Genomic DNA, 17150 nt, shown 5'->3' with positions numbered 1-17150 from the left:
GGGTTGGAACCTGGGGCAAATTGACGAGAAACTCTTTGGTTGCTTGCCCGTGCTTTAAGGTTACGTACAAGTGACCGGAGTAGATTTTTGCCTAAAGGAGACAGCACACACACATATACACAGTTTCTTTTACCACCCCCAGAGTGCCATACGCGGTGCTCAGATACGTGGGTGGACAGTTTTTTGGTGTTTCTTGCTGGCTGACTTGAGCGTCGGAGTGCAAACGGCCGCTAGGGCGCCTCTTTGTCCTCTTTTTTGCAGGAATTCGCAGGCAATCAGTGGGAAGGAGTCCTTAGCTGACGGTTGAAGCCACGCACGAAGACGTCCCGGTCAACCGGACGGAACAATAACTCTGTTCACTAGAGTTTTTATAAAAAGTGCTATATATATAGGTATTAAAAATGAAAAGGAAAACTTTTAAAGTTTGAGGAACAGAATTATCACTTTAAAGAGTTTGGAATTGGCTTGTGAATTGGCAATGGTGGTAGAAGTGGTTCCTTGAATTGGGGAGGAAGAGATAATACTATCTATGCAGTTCAACTCATTAGTGAGATAAAGTTATTTTGTTATTGCTTGAAGATGGTTGAAGTGAATGATAAAGGTGAATTTGAGAAACTAAAAAATAAGGGAGGCAAAAGTTCTTAAAATAGTATTACAATTAAAAAAAAATTGATATTTACTTTGACCCTTTGTATTTGAACTTATCTATGCTTGATGTAGTTTTGAACACCCAAATGAAAAAGAAACATCTCTCCCAGAATCATTTATTGAAGAGAGAATCCATCATTAACACACCAAGAACAGAGGTGTTAAAACACTTTTGACCTCTCTAAACAAACATCAACCACCCTCATTATGATGTAATGACTAATGACAAATCAATGCCATGTTTCTAGGTGCTGATAAAAAGAAATCATAAGATAGGCATTATAAATAATGTGATTTGCAACAACTTGTGACTCAAGCCTTCATACATTTCTCCTTTTAGCTTCCATTAGTTGTTTTAACAATGAGAATGTACTGTGCACTCTTCTGCTTCTGGTTTCCCTTGTTGCTCCTTTCCAACTTAGCTTCTGTTTTTGCCACAACTCAAATTTCAGGTTTCTATTCATTTCTGTTATTTATCAATGAAAGAGTTATTTATTTGAATAACTACATTTATGAAGGAAACACTTTTAGAATGTAATTGTTGTATGATGGGCTAATTTGAGGAATGGACATAATGTAAGAATTTCAGTTATTAACTTATACATTTATTGCATTTCTTATGTAGGCAATGAAGTGAACAAGTATGGGAATAATGCAGAAGGCCATGATGAAGAATCAAAATTCAAAGGATTGTTTACTAAACCAATTCCATTTGTTAAACCTATTCTAAAGCCAATTCCTGTTATTAAACCTATTCCAAAGCCAGTTCCTGTTGTTAAACCTATTCTAAAGCCAATTCCTGTTATTAAACCTATTCTAAAACCAATTCCTGTTATCAAACCTATTCCAAAGCCAATTCCTGTTATTAAACCTATTCTAAAGCCAATTCCTGTTATTAAACCTATTCTAAAACCAATTCCTGTTATCAAACCTATTCCAAAGCCAGTTCCTGTTATTAAACCTATTCCTATTCCAGTTTTTAATAAGCCTGTACCAAAATCAATTTCCATTAAGCCCACACCAAAACCAATTCCAGACATAAAGCCAATTCCCAGTGAAGAAGTAAAATTCAAAGGTCTTTTCCCAAAACCTATTCCCAAAATTAAGGCAATACCAAAGGTAATTCCAGTTGTTAAGCCTATTTATATTCCAGTTGTTAAGCCTCTACCAAAGATAGTTCCCATTGTTAAGCCAATTCCTATTCTTAAACCTAAGCTAGTTCCCATTGTTAAGCCAATTCCAATTCTTAAACCTATTCCAAAACCATTTACTGTGAAAAAGCCAGTCCCTGCAGTTGAATCTGAAGAACTTTTGAAACCAAAGCCCTTGTTCAAAAAGTATATTCCTAAAATACCATTTCATCACCAATTCAAGAAACCATTTGTAGCACCATTGCCAATTCACAAGCCAATCCCAACTCCTTAAAATGATGAGACTCTACATCTTGAAAAGTATAAGGATATCCCTTCCATTTGTAATGCCTTTATGTAAGAGGCACCATATTTAATTCAACCTCAATCATAGTTTGGATAATCCTTTGGTACCCCTCTTGTGTACTGAATTCCAAATATCCAAATATATATGTACTACATGTTTTTCCTTAATGAAGTTCTCAATATTATGTTAAAATAAGAAATGTTACTATAATTTTTTATTTTTTTGTTTAATTACTATTTCCATTTGATATATGGAAGAGATGATATAATATATATATATATATATATGTATATATATTTCTGATTTTTTTTTACATCGAATATAAAAAGTTTTAAAATAATAATTTAACGTACATGTATAATAAAATTATTTATAATGTTAGATTTATTATCGTATAGACAGCTTTATATATACTATTCATATATTTTTACATACAATACTAATTTTAATACATTTAGGATAAATTACTTTTAGTAAATAAAATAAATTTATTTAAAAATCCTAATTAAACAAATTATTAAATTAGTCTTTTTTTCACCATTACAACTAATATATTATTTTAAGATTTGAACGAGTTTTAATACATAAATTATGTAATATAAAAAATTTCATGTTAACTATCATTATGAAAGTAGTATTATTAAAAAAAATGAGAACTAGATTAAAACCTATACGTTAAAAAAAAATAAAAAAAAATAAAATATATATATATATATATATATATATATATATACTTAATTTAACCACTAAAAAAAGTTAACATTTAATGGTTTTAATGTGAGTTTAATGTTTACACATACTTTTTTTTTAAAAGTCAGTTATTTATCCAATAAATACATTATTATTAAAAAAATCATTAAATATTATTTTAAAGATTAAAAAATTATTAATATTTAAATTAATTTCTATTATTGATAAATAATTTTTAAATTGAGAGTTAAAAAACATTTTATTAATAATAAAAATTAATTTTAATATCAATATCAATAACTTTTTTTAGTTTCTAACCTAACACCTTATTTCTTTAATATAGTCATTAATTATTTTTATCTTTAAAATTGATTTTTTTTAAATAATTTTCTTGTAATTAATGCATTTGTAATAATTTAATGAAATGTTATTAAAATTTAATGCTATCAGAATATTATAATTAAATTCTTTTAATCAAGGAATAACACTTCACAAACACATTTCAATCATTGCAAATCTTTTTTCTGAAACACAACTCCACAAACACTCATGCATCAACTATAAATTGTCACAGGGAATCATTTGGGATATTATTGTTGCAACACTTCTTAAAGATCTTAGTGATGACAACAATGTCACATTCCTCTCTGACTATTCTTTTACTGTGTCTTTGTTACGTCTCTTTCTCAGAGGCTCTCAATGGTGGTTTCACTGTGGAGATCATCCACCGTGACTCACCAAAATCACCACTCTATCGTCCCACACAAACTCAATTCCAACGATTTTCCAATGCTGTTCGAAGCTCCATTCATCGTGCTAACCGTTTCAACCAAAGTTTTCTCTCTTCAAACACAGTTGGATCCACTCTAGCAGCAGACCTAGGTAACTACATCATGAGCTATTCAGTTGGAACCCCAGAATTCAAACTTTTTGGCATTGTTGACACAGGCAGTGACATAATTTGGCTACAGTGTCTACCTTGTAAAATTTGTTACAACCAAACCACTCCAATTTTCAATCCTTCAAAATCCAAGACCTACAAAACCCTTCCTTGTTCTTCTACTTCATGTAAATCAGTGACATACAACACTTGTTCTTCTCCTCAAGGGAAAAGTTGTGAATATAGTATTAGCTATGAGGATGGCACATACTCAGAAGGAGATCTTAGTTTGGAGACACTCAGTTTAGGCTCCACTAATGGCTCTTCTGTGCATTTTCCTGCAACTGTGATAGGATGTGGAAGGAACAATAGTTTTGTCTCTGAAGAGTTAAGTTCTGGCATAGTTGGTTTGGGAAGTGGACCTGTGTCTCTGATATCTCAATTGAGTTCTTCAATAGATGCAAAGTTTTCTTATTGTTTTGCAGCAAAAGATGACAAACCTAGCAAACTCAGTTTTGGAGATGCTGCTGTGGTTCTGGGAGTGGCACTGTTTCCACCCCAATAGGTTTTCATGATCAAGAGACACATTACTACCTAACACTGGAAGCAATGAGTGTTGGAAACAACAGAATAGAGTTTAGAAACTCTTCATCTGGGTCTACTGGAGAGGGAAATATCATGATTGACTCAGGTACAACACTCAGTCTTGTGCCAGGTTATGTTTACTCAAAGTTGGAATCAGCAGTGGCAGCTGAAGTTAAGTTGAAACGAGCTAAGGATCCATTGAAACAGTTGAGCCTTTGCTATGAAGGTAAATTTGATGAAGTACATGCACCAGTGATAACAGCACATTTTAGAGGTGATGCAGATGTGAAGTTGAGTGTTGAGAACTCCTTTATTGATGCTGGTGATGGGATAGTTTGCTTTGCTTTCTTGGCAAGTGAAACTTTATCCATCTTTGGAAACATTTCTCAGAAAAACCTCTTGGTTGGCTATGATCTGCATAAGAAAACAGTCTCATTTAAGCCCACAGATTGTAGTAAACAGTGATTTGTTTGTTTGTGTTTGGTCTAATGCTTGCAATAAAACCAAGTAATCAACATTCCTTGAAAATGTTTTTCAAACTTAATACAAAATTATAATTTATGCTTGCATAATGATTTAGGTGAGTAATCAGTGACCATTTGAAAAATAGGGCTAAGACAGGGGTGACATTTATGTTTTTTTTTCAACAAAAAATAAATAAAATTAAAAAATATTTTAAGATGTCATATACAATTGTCAAAATCACATTTTTTTTATTAGTAATAAAAAATAAATAAACCACTTCAGCTGGTTCCAGCAAAATAAATAAAAGCTAAAATTCAGAAGGACACTATATTACAGATTAATTATGCTGCAAAATCTGCATAGTTTAGAACACCCATAACCTTACAATTCCTTATATAATTTAGGATAGTCCAACAGTTTTTTTTTTTATCAGCAAAGTCCAGCACCTTTGCTGTAAAAAAAAATAAAAATGTGTATTGTGTGCAGAAGAGAGTATATATTTTTCCCCAAGTCACCAACAAATTCAGATTAATAATTGGTAACATAGGTATTCTTAATTTGAGTTTATTTTATTTTATATTATTTTAGATTAATGATTTAGATTATTTCCTTTTTCACCAAAATGCTTTTTTTTTTCTTTTCTCTCTTTCAAAATTCTTAATCTCAATTTCCATATATGGCTCCACTTTCTTTATTCACACTCAATCCCAAACAGTCTTTTTAACAACTGGTATAAAGTGAGATTCTTTTTAACAGGCTGGTCAAGATTTACTAGCATATTTTTGTTGTTGCATAAAGCAGGTTTTTTTTATGGAGAAAAAATAAATCAATAAATAGAGGTATTTTAGGGATATCTCAATCCTAATACAAATCAACCTCGACCTAAATCATATGACAAAACTCCTTGTTCAAACCAAACAAGATAAGCAAAGAAGACAGATATAAACATGAAGAGTTTCAAATAGAGAAAAACTATCTAAACTTTTCTAACAGATCTCATACAAACCAAAAACTCAAGACATCAATCAGAGTACAAAAATCTTATCCTGTAGACTTTGAAGTTTACTCATAACCAGACTTTCACTTGCAACATAGTAAAAATTTCATAATGATCTACTCTACTACTGTTGAAGATCATTTTATTCCTATGTTTAGGTTAAAAGAAGTCTTTTTGAATTTCAAAAAGAAAGTTATGTTATTAAAGAATGAAATCCTCGTGAAATGGAACAAGATTTGTAGGCAATCATGCCAATTGAATTGGTGTCTTTTTTTATTTGAAAAACAACCGGGAAAGAGTAATTAGTAGTCTTCTATATACTTTTATCCTATTGTTCACAACTATATTATTCTTATTGGAATACTTTGATAGTACCCTTTATTTTTGTGTAAAGGTTACAACATGCTGGTAATTTTATTCATTGTTTTTTTATAAGAAAATTATTATATTAAAAGGAATATGATGAAGGGGACTTAGATGTCCTCTTAACCGCTTGTACACTTAGGACCTTCATAGATGAGTTCTTGTATGGAGAAATCCTATAGATAGTGTGTTTGTTGCTAATGAGGTAATGGATGACATTAAAAGAAAAATGAAAAGTTGCTTAATAATGAAATGGATTTGGAATATCCATCAACTCGAATATTTTGATAAATTCGTTAAACTGAGCAATTTATCTACTATAATCAGATATCGAGACCACACTTTTTCTCTTCTCTTTCCGTCTGATAGAATTGAAGTTCCTAACAACGCACCACACCCTATTCTGTTGACTCTTCTTGATTTCACATATCTCATCCCAAACCTCATTTCTATCTTTCAACGGACCAAAACTATACACGTTCACTATCGTAACTTTTACCCCTACTCCTACCTTCCAAACACCTTGATAATCGAAAAAAATCTCCCCTAAGAGCTAGTCAAATTGAAACTATTTCTTCTCCATATAGTGATAGGTCCTCCTGCAATATTAACAGCTCCGATTTCGATCCAGTCGATTTCGTTAAAACCCCAAAAATGGTAGTAACTCTCCTTATCAAACTCAAAGACTTTGTCTCTTGTAAGCAAATCATTCCAACCTTCTCACTTGAGATCAAATCACTTAAATATTTTCTTTTAGTGCTTCCTTCTAACCTCTTTATATTCATACTAATTAGACTTGTCATCAGAAACACAAATCTCCACCTATCTATTCCTGTTGTTTGGGTCCTACAAAGAAAGAAGCCTATTTAAAACGACTTCTTCTTCCCCTAACAGAGTGAAACTCATCTCCTTACCAATATTCAATATTTTCTTGGCTTCTCCGTAATCATTTTTCATATAAACCAATTTATTATCGTTTCTAATGGCATTGTCAGAGAAGAAGATCTTTGACCTTAACTCAAGCCGACTTAGATGCCCTCTCAACCACTGGTACACTTCCATCTCTCAATGGGTACGTAATTTCCTCCTTCCACCAATGTTGGCAAACATCCTTCCTATTGGACAACTGGCAAAGAGGGATTCCAACCCGGTGACCTTGGTCCTGGGAGAAGGAAAAACTACAATAGACTCGTCCAAAACTACCTTTTCACCTTTCCGTATGGACCCTAAGATGCTCATCTTCTTTACAATGGTTGTTGTCTCACTTTCAACCCCACGCATACCTTGCCCAGAACTTACAGCCACGGCCCAACTCACCGCATCGTCCTCTTCTACGTCACCCATCACCTCCACTACGAACGTGCCGTCGACGGAGCCGCTCCTTCCAAATCCCACAATTAAAAAGAATCTCACTTTATACCAGTTTGTTACAAAGACTATGTTTCAGATTGAGTGTGAATGAAGAAAGTGGAGCCATATGGAGATTGAGATTAAGAATTTTAAAAGAGAGAGAAAAGAAAAAAAAATAAAAAAAGGCATTTTGGTGAAAACAAAATAATCTAAATCATTAATCTAAAATAAAATAAACTCAGATTAAGAATACCTATGTTACCAATTATTAATCTGAATTTGTTGGTGACTTGGGTTACATAAAATCCACCCAAGTCTTAGCCCTATTTTCCAAATGGTCACTGATTACTCACCTGAATCATTATGCACACATAAATTATAATTTTGTATTAAGTGTGAAAAACATTTTCAAGAATGTTGATTAATTAGTTTTATTGCAAGCATCAATCATATACCAAACGCAAACAAACAAATCACTGTTTAGTACAATCTGTGGGCTTAAAGGAGACTGTTTTCTTCTGCAGGTCATACCCAACCAAGAGGTTTCTCTGAGCCATGTTTCCTAAGATGGAAAAACTCTCACTTGCCACGAAAGCAAAGCAAACTACCCCATCACCCCCATCAATAAAGGAGTTCTCAACATTCAACTTCACATCTGCATCACCTCTAAAATGTGCTGTTATCACTGGTGCATGTACTTCATCTAATTTACCTTTATAGCAAAGGCTCAACTGATTAAATGCATCCTCAACACGATCTAATTTAATTTCCTTTGCCACTGCTGATGCCAACTTTGTGTAAACATAACCTGGCAAAAGAGTGAGTGTTGTACCTGAGTCAATTATGATATTTCCCTCTCCATTAGACCCAGATGAAAAGTTTCTAAACTCTATTCTGTTGTTTCCAACACTCAGTGCTTCCAATGTTAGGTAATAATGTGTCTCTTGATCATGATAACCTATTGGGGTGGAAACAGTGCCACTCCCAGAAACCACAGCAGCATCTCCAAAACTGAGTTTGCTAGGTTTGTCATTTATCATTGGAAAACAATAGGAAAACCTTCCACCTATTGAAGAACTCAATTGAGATATTAGAGACACAGGTCCACTTCCCAAACCAACTATGCCAGAACTTTTTTCAGAGGAAAAACTATTATTACGTCCACACCCTATCACAGTTGCAGGAAATTGCACAGAAGAGCCATTAGTGGAGCCTAAAGTGAGTGTCTCCAAACTAAGATCTCCTTCTGAGTGTGTACCATCCTCATACCTAATACTATATTCACAAGTTTTCTCTTGAGGAGAAGAACAAGTGTTAAACACTGATTTGCATGAACTAGAAGAACAAGGTAGGGTTTTGTAGGTCTTGGAGTTTGAAGAATTGAAAACTGGAGTGGTTTGGTCGTAACAAATTTTACAAGGTTGACACTGTAGCCAAATTATGTCACTGCCTGTGTCAACAATGCCAAAAACTTGGAACTCTGGGGTTCCAACTGAATAGCTCATGGTATAGTCACCTATGTCTAGGGTTACATTGGACTCAACTGTGTTTGGAGAGACAGAAGTTTTGTTGAAACGGTTAGCACGATGAATGGAGCTTCGAACAGCATTGGAAAACCGTTGGAATTGAGTTTGTGTGGGACGATAGAGTGGTGATTTTGGTGAGTCACGGTGGATGATCTCCACAGTGAAACCACCATTGAGAGCCTCTGAGAAAGAGACGTAACAAAGACACAGTAAAAGAATGGTCAGAGAGGAATTTGACATTGTTGTCATCACTGAGATCTTTAAGAAGTGATGAAACAATAATATCCCAAGTAATTCCCATTGCCTGTGACAATTTATAATTGATGCATGAGTGTTTTGGAATTGTGTTTAGAGAAAAGATTTGCAATGATTGGAATGTAATTTGTGAAGTGTTTTCTTGATTAAAAGAATTTAATTAGAATATTCTGATTGCATTAAGTTTTAATAATATTTTCATTAAATTATTCCAATTTATTAGAAGAAATTTATTGGACAGAAATTAATTTTAAAAGACAAAAATAATTAATTATTATATTAAATAAATTAGATTAATAAATTATTAATATTTAAATTAGTTTTTAAAATGTTGTTTAAGATGCTAATTTAGAAATTATTTATCAATAATAAAAACTAGTTTAAATATTAATAATTTTTTAACTTTTAAAATAATATTTGATTTAATTAATATAATAATTAATTATTTTTGTTTTTAAAATTAATTTCTATTTAATAAATTTCTAATAGTGATGTAAATAATTGACTTTTCAAAGAAGCATGCATAAACATTAAACTCATATTAAAACCTTAAATGATAACTTATTCTGTGGTTAAGATAAGTATGTGTAAAAAAAATAAATAAAATATTATTATTTGAGGTTAGAACATTTATTCTCACTCATTTTAATTTGAGGTCCTAATCAATTTTGTTACAAACTTCTCATATAAATATTAACAACTTTAAGGCAATAAGTTTAAATCATTAGGTTGAACAGTGTTTGTAAATTATTGTAAACACGGCTTCAATTTCTTCTAATAAAAAACATTATAGATATGCATAGTCCTCTTCTGTAAACGCGTTAAAGAACAGATTTTCTCTTCTGTAAATGCAAAATATGCATGATGTGAAAGCAATATAGAAAATAGAGAAAATGAATAACAAAAACTAAGGCATGAGAAATCTTCTCAACGAGTAAGGAAAAATCATGGCAGTTAGTTCAATAAAAAATCTCAATTATAAAATTAGGGTTACAAGAAGTTTTTATTTCTGAAAATTATTATTCAAAATAATTTAGGGTTACAAGAAGTTTTTATTTCTGAAGATTATTATTTAAAATATTTTAAGGTTACAAGAAGGTTTTATTTCTCAAGATTATTATTCAAAATAATTTATTAACAAAATGTATGAGTTAATTCCTCAAGCTAAAAAAATATTCATATTGTCGGAATAGGAAAATTTTCCGTATAGATAATAACATGTTTACTAGTCTACTATCTTTTTCTGTCTTTACATAATTTAACACTGGCTTTACATAACTTAACATGTTTAATTATTTTTTTCTTAATTTTTTAATTTTTTTTACTCATCAAATATCATACATGAACTCCTTCCTCTTACATTTTAGCACTCACAATAATTTCAAACGCGTCTTTTATATGTCTAATTCTTAAATTCGACAATCTACAACAGTTGTATATTTTAGACCTATTTCGCTGGTGGAATATCTTTTTAAGATTATTTCTAAGATTTTGTCTATCAAGTTGAACAAGGTGATAAATAAAATCATTGATTTCAGGCAATCAGTTTTCCTCGAAGGAAGAGGTTTATTGGACATCGTTTTAGTGGCCAATGAAGTTCTATAAGAGGTGAAGAGGAAGAAGAAAAGTTGTGTGTTTTTTAAGATGGATTATGAGAAGGCTCTCGGTGCATTGGGATTATATCTATTACATGCTAGGCAGGCTTGGGTTTTGTGAGAAGAGGATCTCCTTGATTAAATCCTGTTTGGAATATGCATCGATGTTTGTTTTAGTAAATGGGAGCCCGACTAAGGAGTTTATCCCGAATAAGGGTTTGAGGTAAGGAGATCCTTTAGTAGCATTCTTGTTTCTTATCGTGGCTGAAGGTTAAGTTGAGGTTTCAAAGAAAGTTGTTGAGAAGAATTTGTTTGAAAGTTTGGAGGTTGGACGCAGGAAGGTTAAGGTCAATATGCTTCAGTTTGCAAACGACACTTTGTTCTTTTGCGAAGCTAACATCAAAAGTATGTTTAACTTGAAGGTTATTTTGTATTGCTTTGAGTTAGCTTCTGGTCTTAAGGTGAACTTCTCGAAGTGCAGATTAGGAGGAGTCGAGGTTGATCAAACTATTATTCTTCAGTTTGCGACTATTCTCAATTGCAAAGTGATGAAAACTCTGTTCATTTACTTGGGGTTGCCAGTTGGAGGGTGTCACAAGAAGAGCGTGTTTTGGGATGGTGTAGTGGGCAAAATTAAGAATAGATTGAGCAAATGGAAGGGTAGATTCATCTCGATGGCTAGGAGGATTTGTTTGATCAAGTGTGTTCTTTCGTTTATACTGATGTTTTACTTATCTTTGTTCAATATACCATCTAAGTGTTGAAGAAGATCGTATCTTTACAGAGGAACTTTTTGTGGGATTGGGGCTTTGAAGGGAGGAAAATTGTTTGGACGTCTTAGGATGAGGTGTGCGAGCCTTGGGAAGTTGGCGGTCTAGGCATACTTAATATTAGGCTCTTTAATTTGGCCTTGGTGGTAAGGGTGGACAAAAAATCCAAATTACAAAATCCAATCCATAATTATCCATATCCATATTAGTTTTAATCCATTTAAATGGATTTATTTCAAATCCAAATCCATATTTTTGGATTTTAAATCCAATCCATTTAATTGGATATGGATTAGATATAGATTGGATACATTTTTGGATTATCCAAATTGCATTTTGGGATAGATTGTGACTTGGCCCGATCCAAGTTAAGTCAAGACAATCCAGTCGATGTCGAGCCGACCGGGTCTGGGCCGATTTCGAGCTGAGCGCGCCCGGGCTGTTGTCGAGCCGAGCATTCCCGAGTCGATGTTGAACCAAGCTGGCCTTGGCCGATGTCAAGCCGAGCTGGCCAAGGTCGATATCGAGCCAAGCAACCCAGGCTGATGTCGAGTCGCCGGGCCTGCACCGATGTCGAGCCGAACGACCCAGGCCAATGTCAAGCTGAGCAAGCCCGGGCCGATGTCAAGCCGAACGGGCCCGGGCCGATGTCAAGCTGATCGGGCCCAGGCTGATGTCGAGCTGATCGGGCCCGAGTCAATGTCAAGTCTCCCAGGCTTGGGACAATGTCGAGTTGATTGGGCCCAGGCCAACGTTGATCTGACAATGTCGAGTCTCCAGGGCTCGGGCCGATGGCATGCCGAACGGGCCTGGGTCGATGTTGAGTGGAACAGGCCCTAGTAGATTGGGCCCTGACACATGTCGAGTCAAACGGGCCCGAACCAATGTCGAGTGTCTCGGGTCCGGGCCTATGTCGAGTCTCCCCGGTCGGGCCAATGTCGAGTCGTTGGGCCCAGGGCAATGTCAAGTCATCCGGGTTCTGATCGATGTCGAGTCATCCGGGCCCAGACCGATGTCGAGTCGTCTGGGCTTGGATCGATGTCGAGTCGTTAAGGTTCGGACCGATGTCGAGTCGTCCAGGCTTGAGCCGATGTCAAGTGGAGCGGGTTTGGGTCGATGTCGAGTCGATTGGGCCCTAACTAATGTCGAGTCGAACAGGCCCGGGCCGATGTCGAATCATCCAGGCCCAGGCCAATGTCGAGTCGTTCGGGCCAATGTCGAGTCGTCTGGGTCGGGGCCCATGTTAAATCGTCCGGGTCGGAAACCATGTCAAGTCGATTTGGGTCAGGCCAATGTCGAGCCGAGCAAGGGTGAGCCAATGTCGAGTCTCCCGGGCCCGAGCCGATGTCGAGCTGAACGGGCCCGGGCTGATGTCAAGTGGAGCGGGCTTGAGTCTATTTTGAGTCGATTGGGCCTTGTCCAATGTCAATCCAAGCGGGCCCGGGCTGATGTCAAGTTGAGCGAGCCCAAGCCGATGTCAAGTGGTCCGGGCCCATGCCATTGTCGAGTCGTCCGGACCTGGACCAATGTCGAGTCATTTGGGCCTGGACCGATGTCATGTTGTTCGGTCCCGAATTGATGTCGAGTCGTCCGGGTTTGGGCCGATGTCGAGTTGTTCGGGCTCAAGCCGATGTCGAGTGGAGTGGGACCGGGTCGATGTCGAGTCGATTAGGCCCTAGCTAATGTCAAGTCGAGCGGGCCCGGTCCGATTGAGTCGAACGGACACAGGCTAATGTTGAATCATCCAGGCCCGGGCCATTGTCGAGTCGTCTGGGCCCGGGCCAATGTCGAGTCGTCCGGGTCCGGGACGATGTTGAGTCGTCCGGGCCCGGGTCGATGTCAAACTGAGTTGGTCCGCATTCACGTTGAGTCGGCTTAGGTCCAGTTTGAGCCAAGTTAGTCTGTGTCAATATCAAAATGGATTAAATGTAATTGATAAAGTGGATTTAATCTAATTAACAAAATGGATTTTTTTTTTTTGATCAGCAAAGAATTAATTTAAATTAAGGGGATACAAAAGGGGTATCCCAACCCTTTACAAAACCCAAACCCTGTTTTCTATGCACGCTCAGAGATCACCGCTTCATTTCTAAGACGACGATGATGCACAATTTCAGCGACCACCGACTACACACGCACGGAGACCGCCGCTTCATCGACCGGCGATCATGTTGGTCACGGTGATGATGCATACCTTCGGCGACCACCGACTACACACGCATGGAGGCCGCCGCTTTATCGACAGGCGATCATATTGGCCTTCCACGTGTCCTCATCCACATCGCCCCTCACTTCCAATGACCTTCTATTCTTCAAGGACGACGATGATGCACAACTTCGGCGACCACCGACTACGTACGCACGGAGATCGCCGCTTCATTTGGCGACAACCGACTATGCTCGCATGGAAAACGCCTCTTTTATCGCGGCGATCATGTTGGCCTTCTTAAAAAACGGCGATGATGTATACCTTCGGCGACCACCGACTACGCACGCATGGAGAGTGCCGCTTTATCGACCGGCGATCATATTGGCCTTCCACGTGTCCTCATCCACATTACCCCTCAGTTCCAATATCTGGCCTTCTGTTCTTCAAGGACGGCGATGATGCACAACTTCGACGACCACCGACTACGCACGCATGGAGAGCGCCGCTTTATCGACCGGCGATCATATTGGCCTTCCACGTGTCCTCATCCACATTACCCCTCTCTTCCAATATCTTGCCTTCTGTTCTTCTAAGACAGTGGTGATACACAACTTCAGCGACCATCGACTACTCGCGTACGGAGATCGCCGTTTCATCGACCGGCGATCATGTTGGTCTTCCAAAAACTCGCCACAGAGATCACTCTGGTTTTCTGCCATCACTTGGTACATAACCTTCCATTCAGCCCTCCACACTTCCTTTATCAAAACAATTACACCACTCTACCATCCTCACTCCACTCCTAACTAGCGCAACAACCTTGTACCTGCCAACCACACCTTCTCAGCAACATCTCCCATATCATTAGACGTGTAGGCAAAGGCCTGGATTGAGCATCCAATCCGAGAAAGAACAGCTAGTGGAACCCACCCCATACTTCAAACAGAGCCATGTGGACAGTTGTGCTAAATGGAAAGTTTCTTCAGCATCGGGTATCCCTTGTTTAAACACAATCAAGTTCCTCTGATCCCATATGCTCCGAATAATAGCAATCCATAAACCTTTCCATACTTGATTTTGCTTGATACTGAGATGAGTTAAATGAAAGTTGTCAAAGTGATTTAAGATTTCCTTATGTTGCACAAATAGAATACCAATCCACCTGAAACAAAGAGACCAAACCCGTTGTGCAAAAATACAATTTATAAAAATATGTTGGATTGATTCTTCAGCTGCTTTACATAGCACGCACAAGGAAGAGTTAACAACCAGCCCTCTCCTAATGAGGTTGATAGCTGTCGTTTTGCTGTCAAATTAATATGATTCTAGCGTAGACTTGTCTAACACTAGAGAGATAATAGTATAATTGTGGACAAATGTCCCCAAGTCGTCTCTCAACGAATCCAATAGTAAAATCAGTTGATCAGGGTTTAAAATCTATCTGCAAGCAATAAAAGTTAGCAATAACAATAAAGATGAAAAGGGGGTTTGAGATAGTTGTGCAAAAAATATAAAAGAAATTAAAATAGCAAATAAAAAGCGGTTGATCCCAAGTTCTTCCACCATTGAATTCTTCACAGGTTCTCTAAAGATTAATCTTTTCTCAATCCTCCAACAGAGCTAAACCAGATTGAACATGCGCCAATCTGATTCAACTGAAACTCACTAGTAAAGCATACGTCTACTAGTTTAATCAATACCCACTTTGTTCCATGCGTATACTCCATGGGAATGCTTACCTCCTCTCCCTTGAATCATGCGCCTAAGAAATTAATTAGAACAATGCGAACTAACTAAGAAACCAAAGTTTAAGATAAGGAAGACTCTCAATCATGCGTTCAAGTACAACCTCTCACAAAAACCAGTTTTCCAGGAGATTAGACAATAAAAACAACTGCTATAGAGAATTAAAAATCGAAACTTTTATTGGAACAAAACCTCAGAACTCAATGGGGAATTACAAAAGAATCAACCAAAAAGGTTTAGCCTTCCATGCGGAGGCAAAACAAAAGAATTACTAAGAAGAAAATAAACTAAGAAAACCCTATGAAGCTCCCTTTTCTCCTTGATGCTTGTGTCCTTTTATAGGCTTTTCTGCTCCAAGGATCTTGAGAGAATATTGTGGTTTATATTTTGTTAACCGTTTCCAAGTTTCTATCTTTCCAGAATTCTTGTATTTTGCAGAAGATTTGCTTCCAATTCTGTTTTTGAGATATTGTAAATTTTATTTTCTCTTTCTTCTCCTAAGAATTTGTTTTCTGTTTTGGTTCAAGAAGCAACTTGGACTTTTCCATATTTGGCCCATTCACAAAGGTAGATGCTTCCTCCGGATAATTTACTCTAAAAACACAAAATTAACAATAATAATAGTTAAGGCCCAAATAAACCCAATCATAAGAATATTAATTAAAACAATGGATTTATTTATTATTATACTCCAATAATCTATGAATAAGACTAATGAGTGTGAATAAATATATGTTGAGGTCATCATATGTTGGTAGTCTACCAAGAAGAGCCCTCCATGCCGTGCACACTTCTTTTCTCTTCGCTTTAGCTTGCCACAGCAGCGAGTACACATTATGCAAAACACCATTAGGAGAGTTACACAAAGTCAAATATGCAGATTTCACAGAAAAAATTCCTTCGGTATCCCCACTCCACACAATAGAGTCCTCGGACTCTTTATTCGCAATTTTCCATGTGATGAGATTCATCAAATCTGCCTCCATAGATTTTTCCCACTCGAATCTAGTCCTTCTCCACCTTAACCGCCAAGACCACCCTAATTCCTCCCAACGGCCTAACTCACCCACCAACTTTCCTTTATCTAGAGATATGGAATACAACCTAGGAAACTGAAATTTAAGCTTGTTGTTGTCCACCCAGGCATCATCCCAAAACCTAATTTTGTTCCCATTTCCAACTTTCCAAGCAACATGATTATGGAACCAACCCTCACCTTCTCCTTCATCGCATGCCTTACCAAGATCACTCCACCACCAAGAATTTAACAAAATGGATTGAATCTAGATTTAATGCACTTTAAATGTATTTAAAAAACATCCATTTAAATTTGATCTAGTTAAAATGAATGTGGATTTTAAATCCAATCCATTTATTTGGATTTGGATTGGATCTAGATTGGATTTTGAAAAATCCAATCCATGACCACCCCTACTTGCTGGGGAAGTGGATCTGGTGTCTGAACCATACTATAAGGGAGGGCTTTGGAAGGAAATTCTATAGTCTAAATATGGTGGTTGGAGAAGTTTAAAAGAGCAAAGGCTATGTAACTCTGTTTCTCTCTGGTGGAGAGATCTAAAGGAGATTTGAAAGATGGAGATTTGGGAAAGGTCTTTCAAAGACCACTTAAGGTGGGTTGTCGATTATGGGAAAGATATATTTTTTCTGGGATGATAATTGGTTGGGCTCTGACA

The 17150-nt window shown here is 36.5% G+C and overlaps 3 protein-coding genes across 3 annotated transcripts; 2 read left to right on the top strand and 1 right to left on the bottom strand.

The window, feature by feature from the left end:
- Window positions 1-944: 944 nt before the first annotated feature.
- Window positions 945-2252, top strand: LOC137830312 (uncharacterized). The gene is made up of 2 exons (XM_068637581.2): window positions 945-1100; window positions 1274-2252. Exons 1-2 carry the CDS (start codon window positions 1010-1012, stop codon window positions 2071-2073), a joined length of 891 nt encoding a protein of 296 aa, XP_068493682.2. The 5' UTR covers window positions 945-1009; the 3' UTR covers window positions 2074-2252.
- A 1146-nt stretch (window positions 2253-3398) lies between these two features.
- LOC137826611 (aspartic proteinase CDR1) lies at window positions 3399-4760 on the top strand. The gene is given in 2 exon segments (XM_068632646.2): window positions 3399-4185; window positions 4188-4760. Coding segments are annotated over 2 exon segments (1305 nt in total). The 3' UTR covers window positions 4706-4760.
- Window positions 4761-7888: 3128 nt separating this feature from the next.
- On the bottom strand, window positions 7889-9190 carry LOC137810532 (aspartic proteinase CDR1). The gene has a single exon (XM_068611868.2). It carries the CDS (start codon window positions 9188-9190, stop codon window positions 7889-7891), a length of 1302 nt encoding a protein of 433 aa, XP_068467969.1.
- Between the last annotated feature and the right edge of the window lie 7960 nt (window positions 9191-17150).

The sequence above is a fragment of the Phaseolus vulgaris genome, chromosome 11, assembly GCF_051622355.1.
Source record: "Phaseolus vulgaris cultivar YP4 chromosome 11, ASM5162235v1, whole genome shotgun sequence".
Classification (NCBI taxonomy): Eukaryota; Viridiplantae; Streptophyta; class Magnoliopsida; order Fabales; family Fabaceae; genus Phaseolus; species Phaseolus vulgaris.
The sequence above is the reverse complement of the archived record's forward strand: the minus strand, read 5'-3'. Positions and strand labels throughout refer to the sequence as shown.

Bases quoted from the DNA above. Each gene is read 5' to 3' on its own strand.
- LOC137830312 (XM_068637581.2), top strand. From the start codon at position 1,010: ATGAGAATGTACTGTGCACTCTTCTGCTTCTGGTTTCCCTTGTTGCTC. The intron at 1,101-1,273 runs GTTTCTATTCAT...TTTCTTATGTAG, and splicing joins TGCCACAACTCAAATTTCAG to GCAATGAAGTGAACAAGTAT.
- LOC137810532 (XM_068611868.2), bottom strand. From the start codon at position 9,190: ATGACAACAATGTCAAATTCCTCTCTGACCATTCTTTTACTGTGTCTT.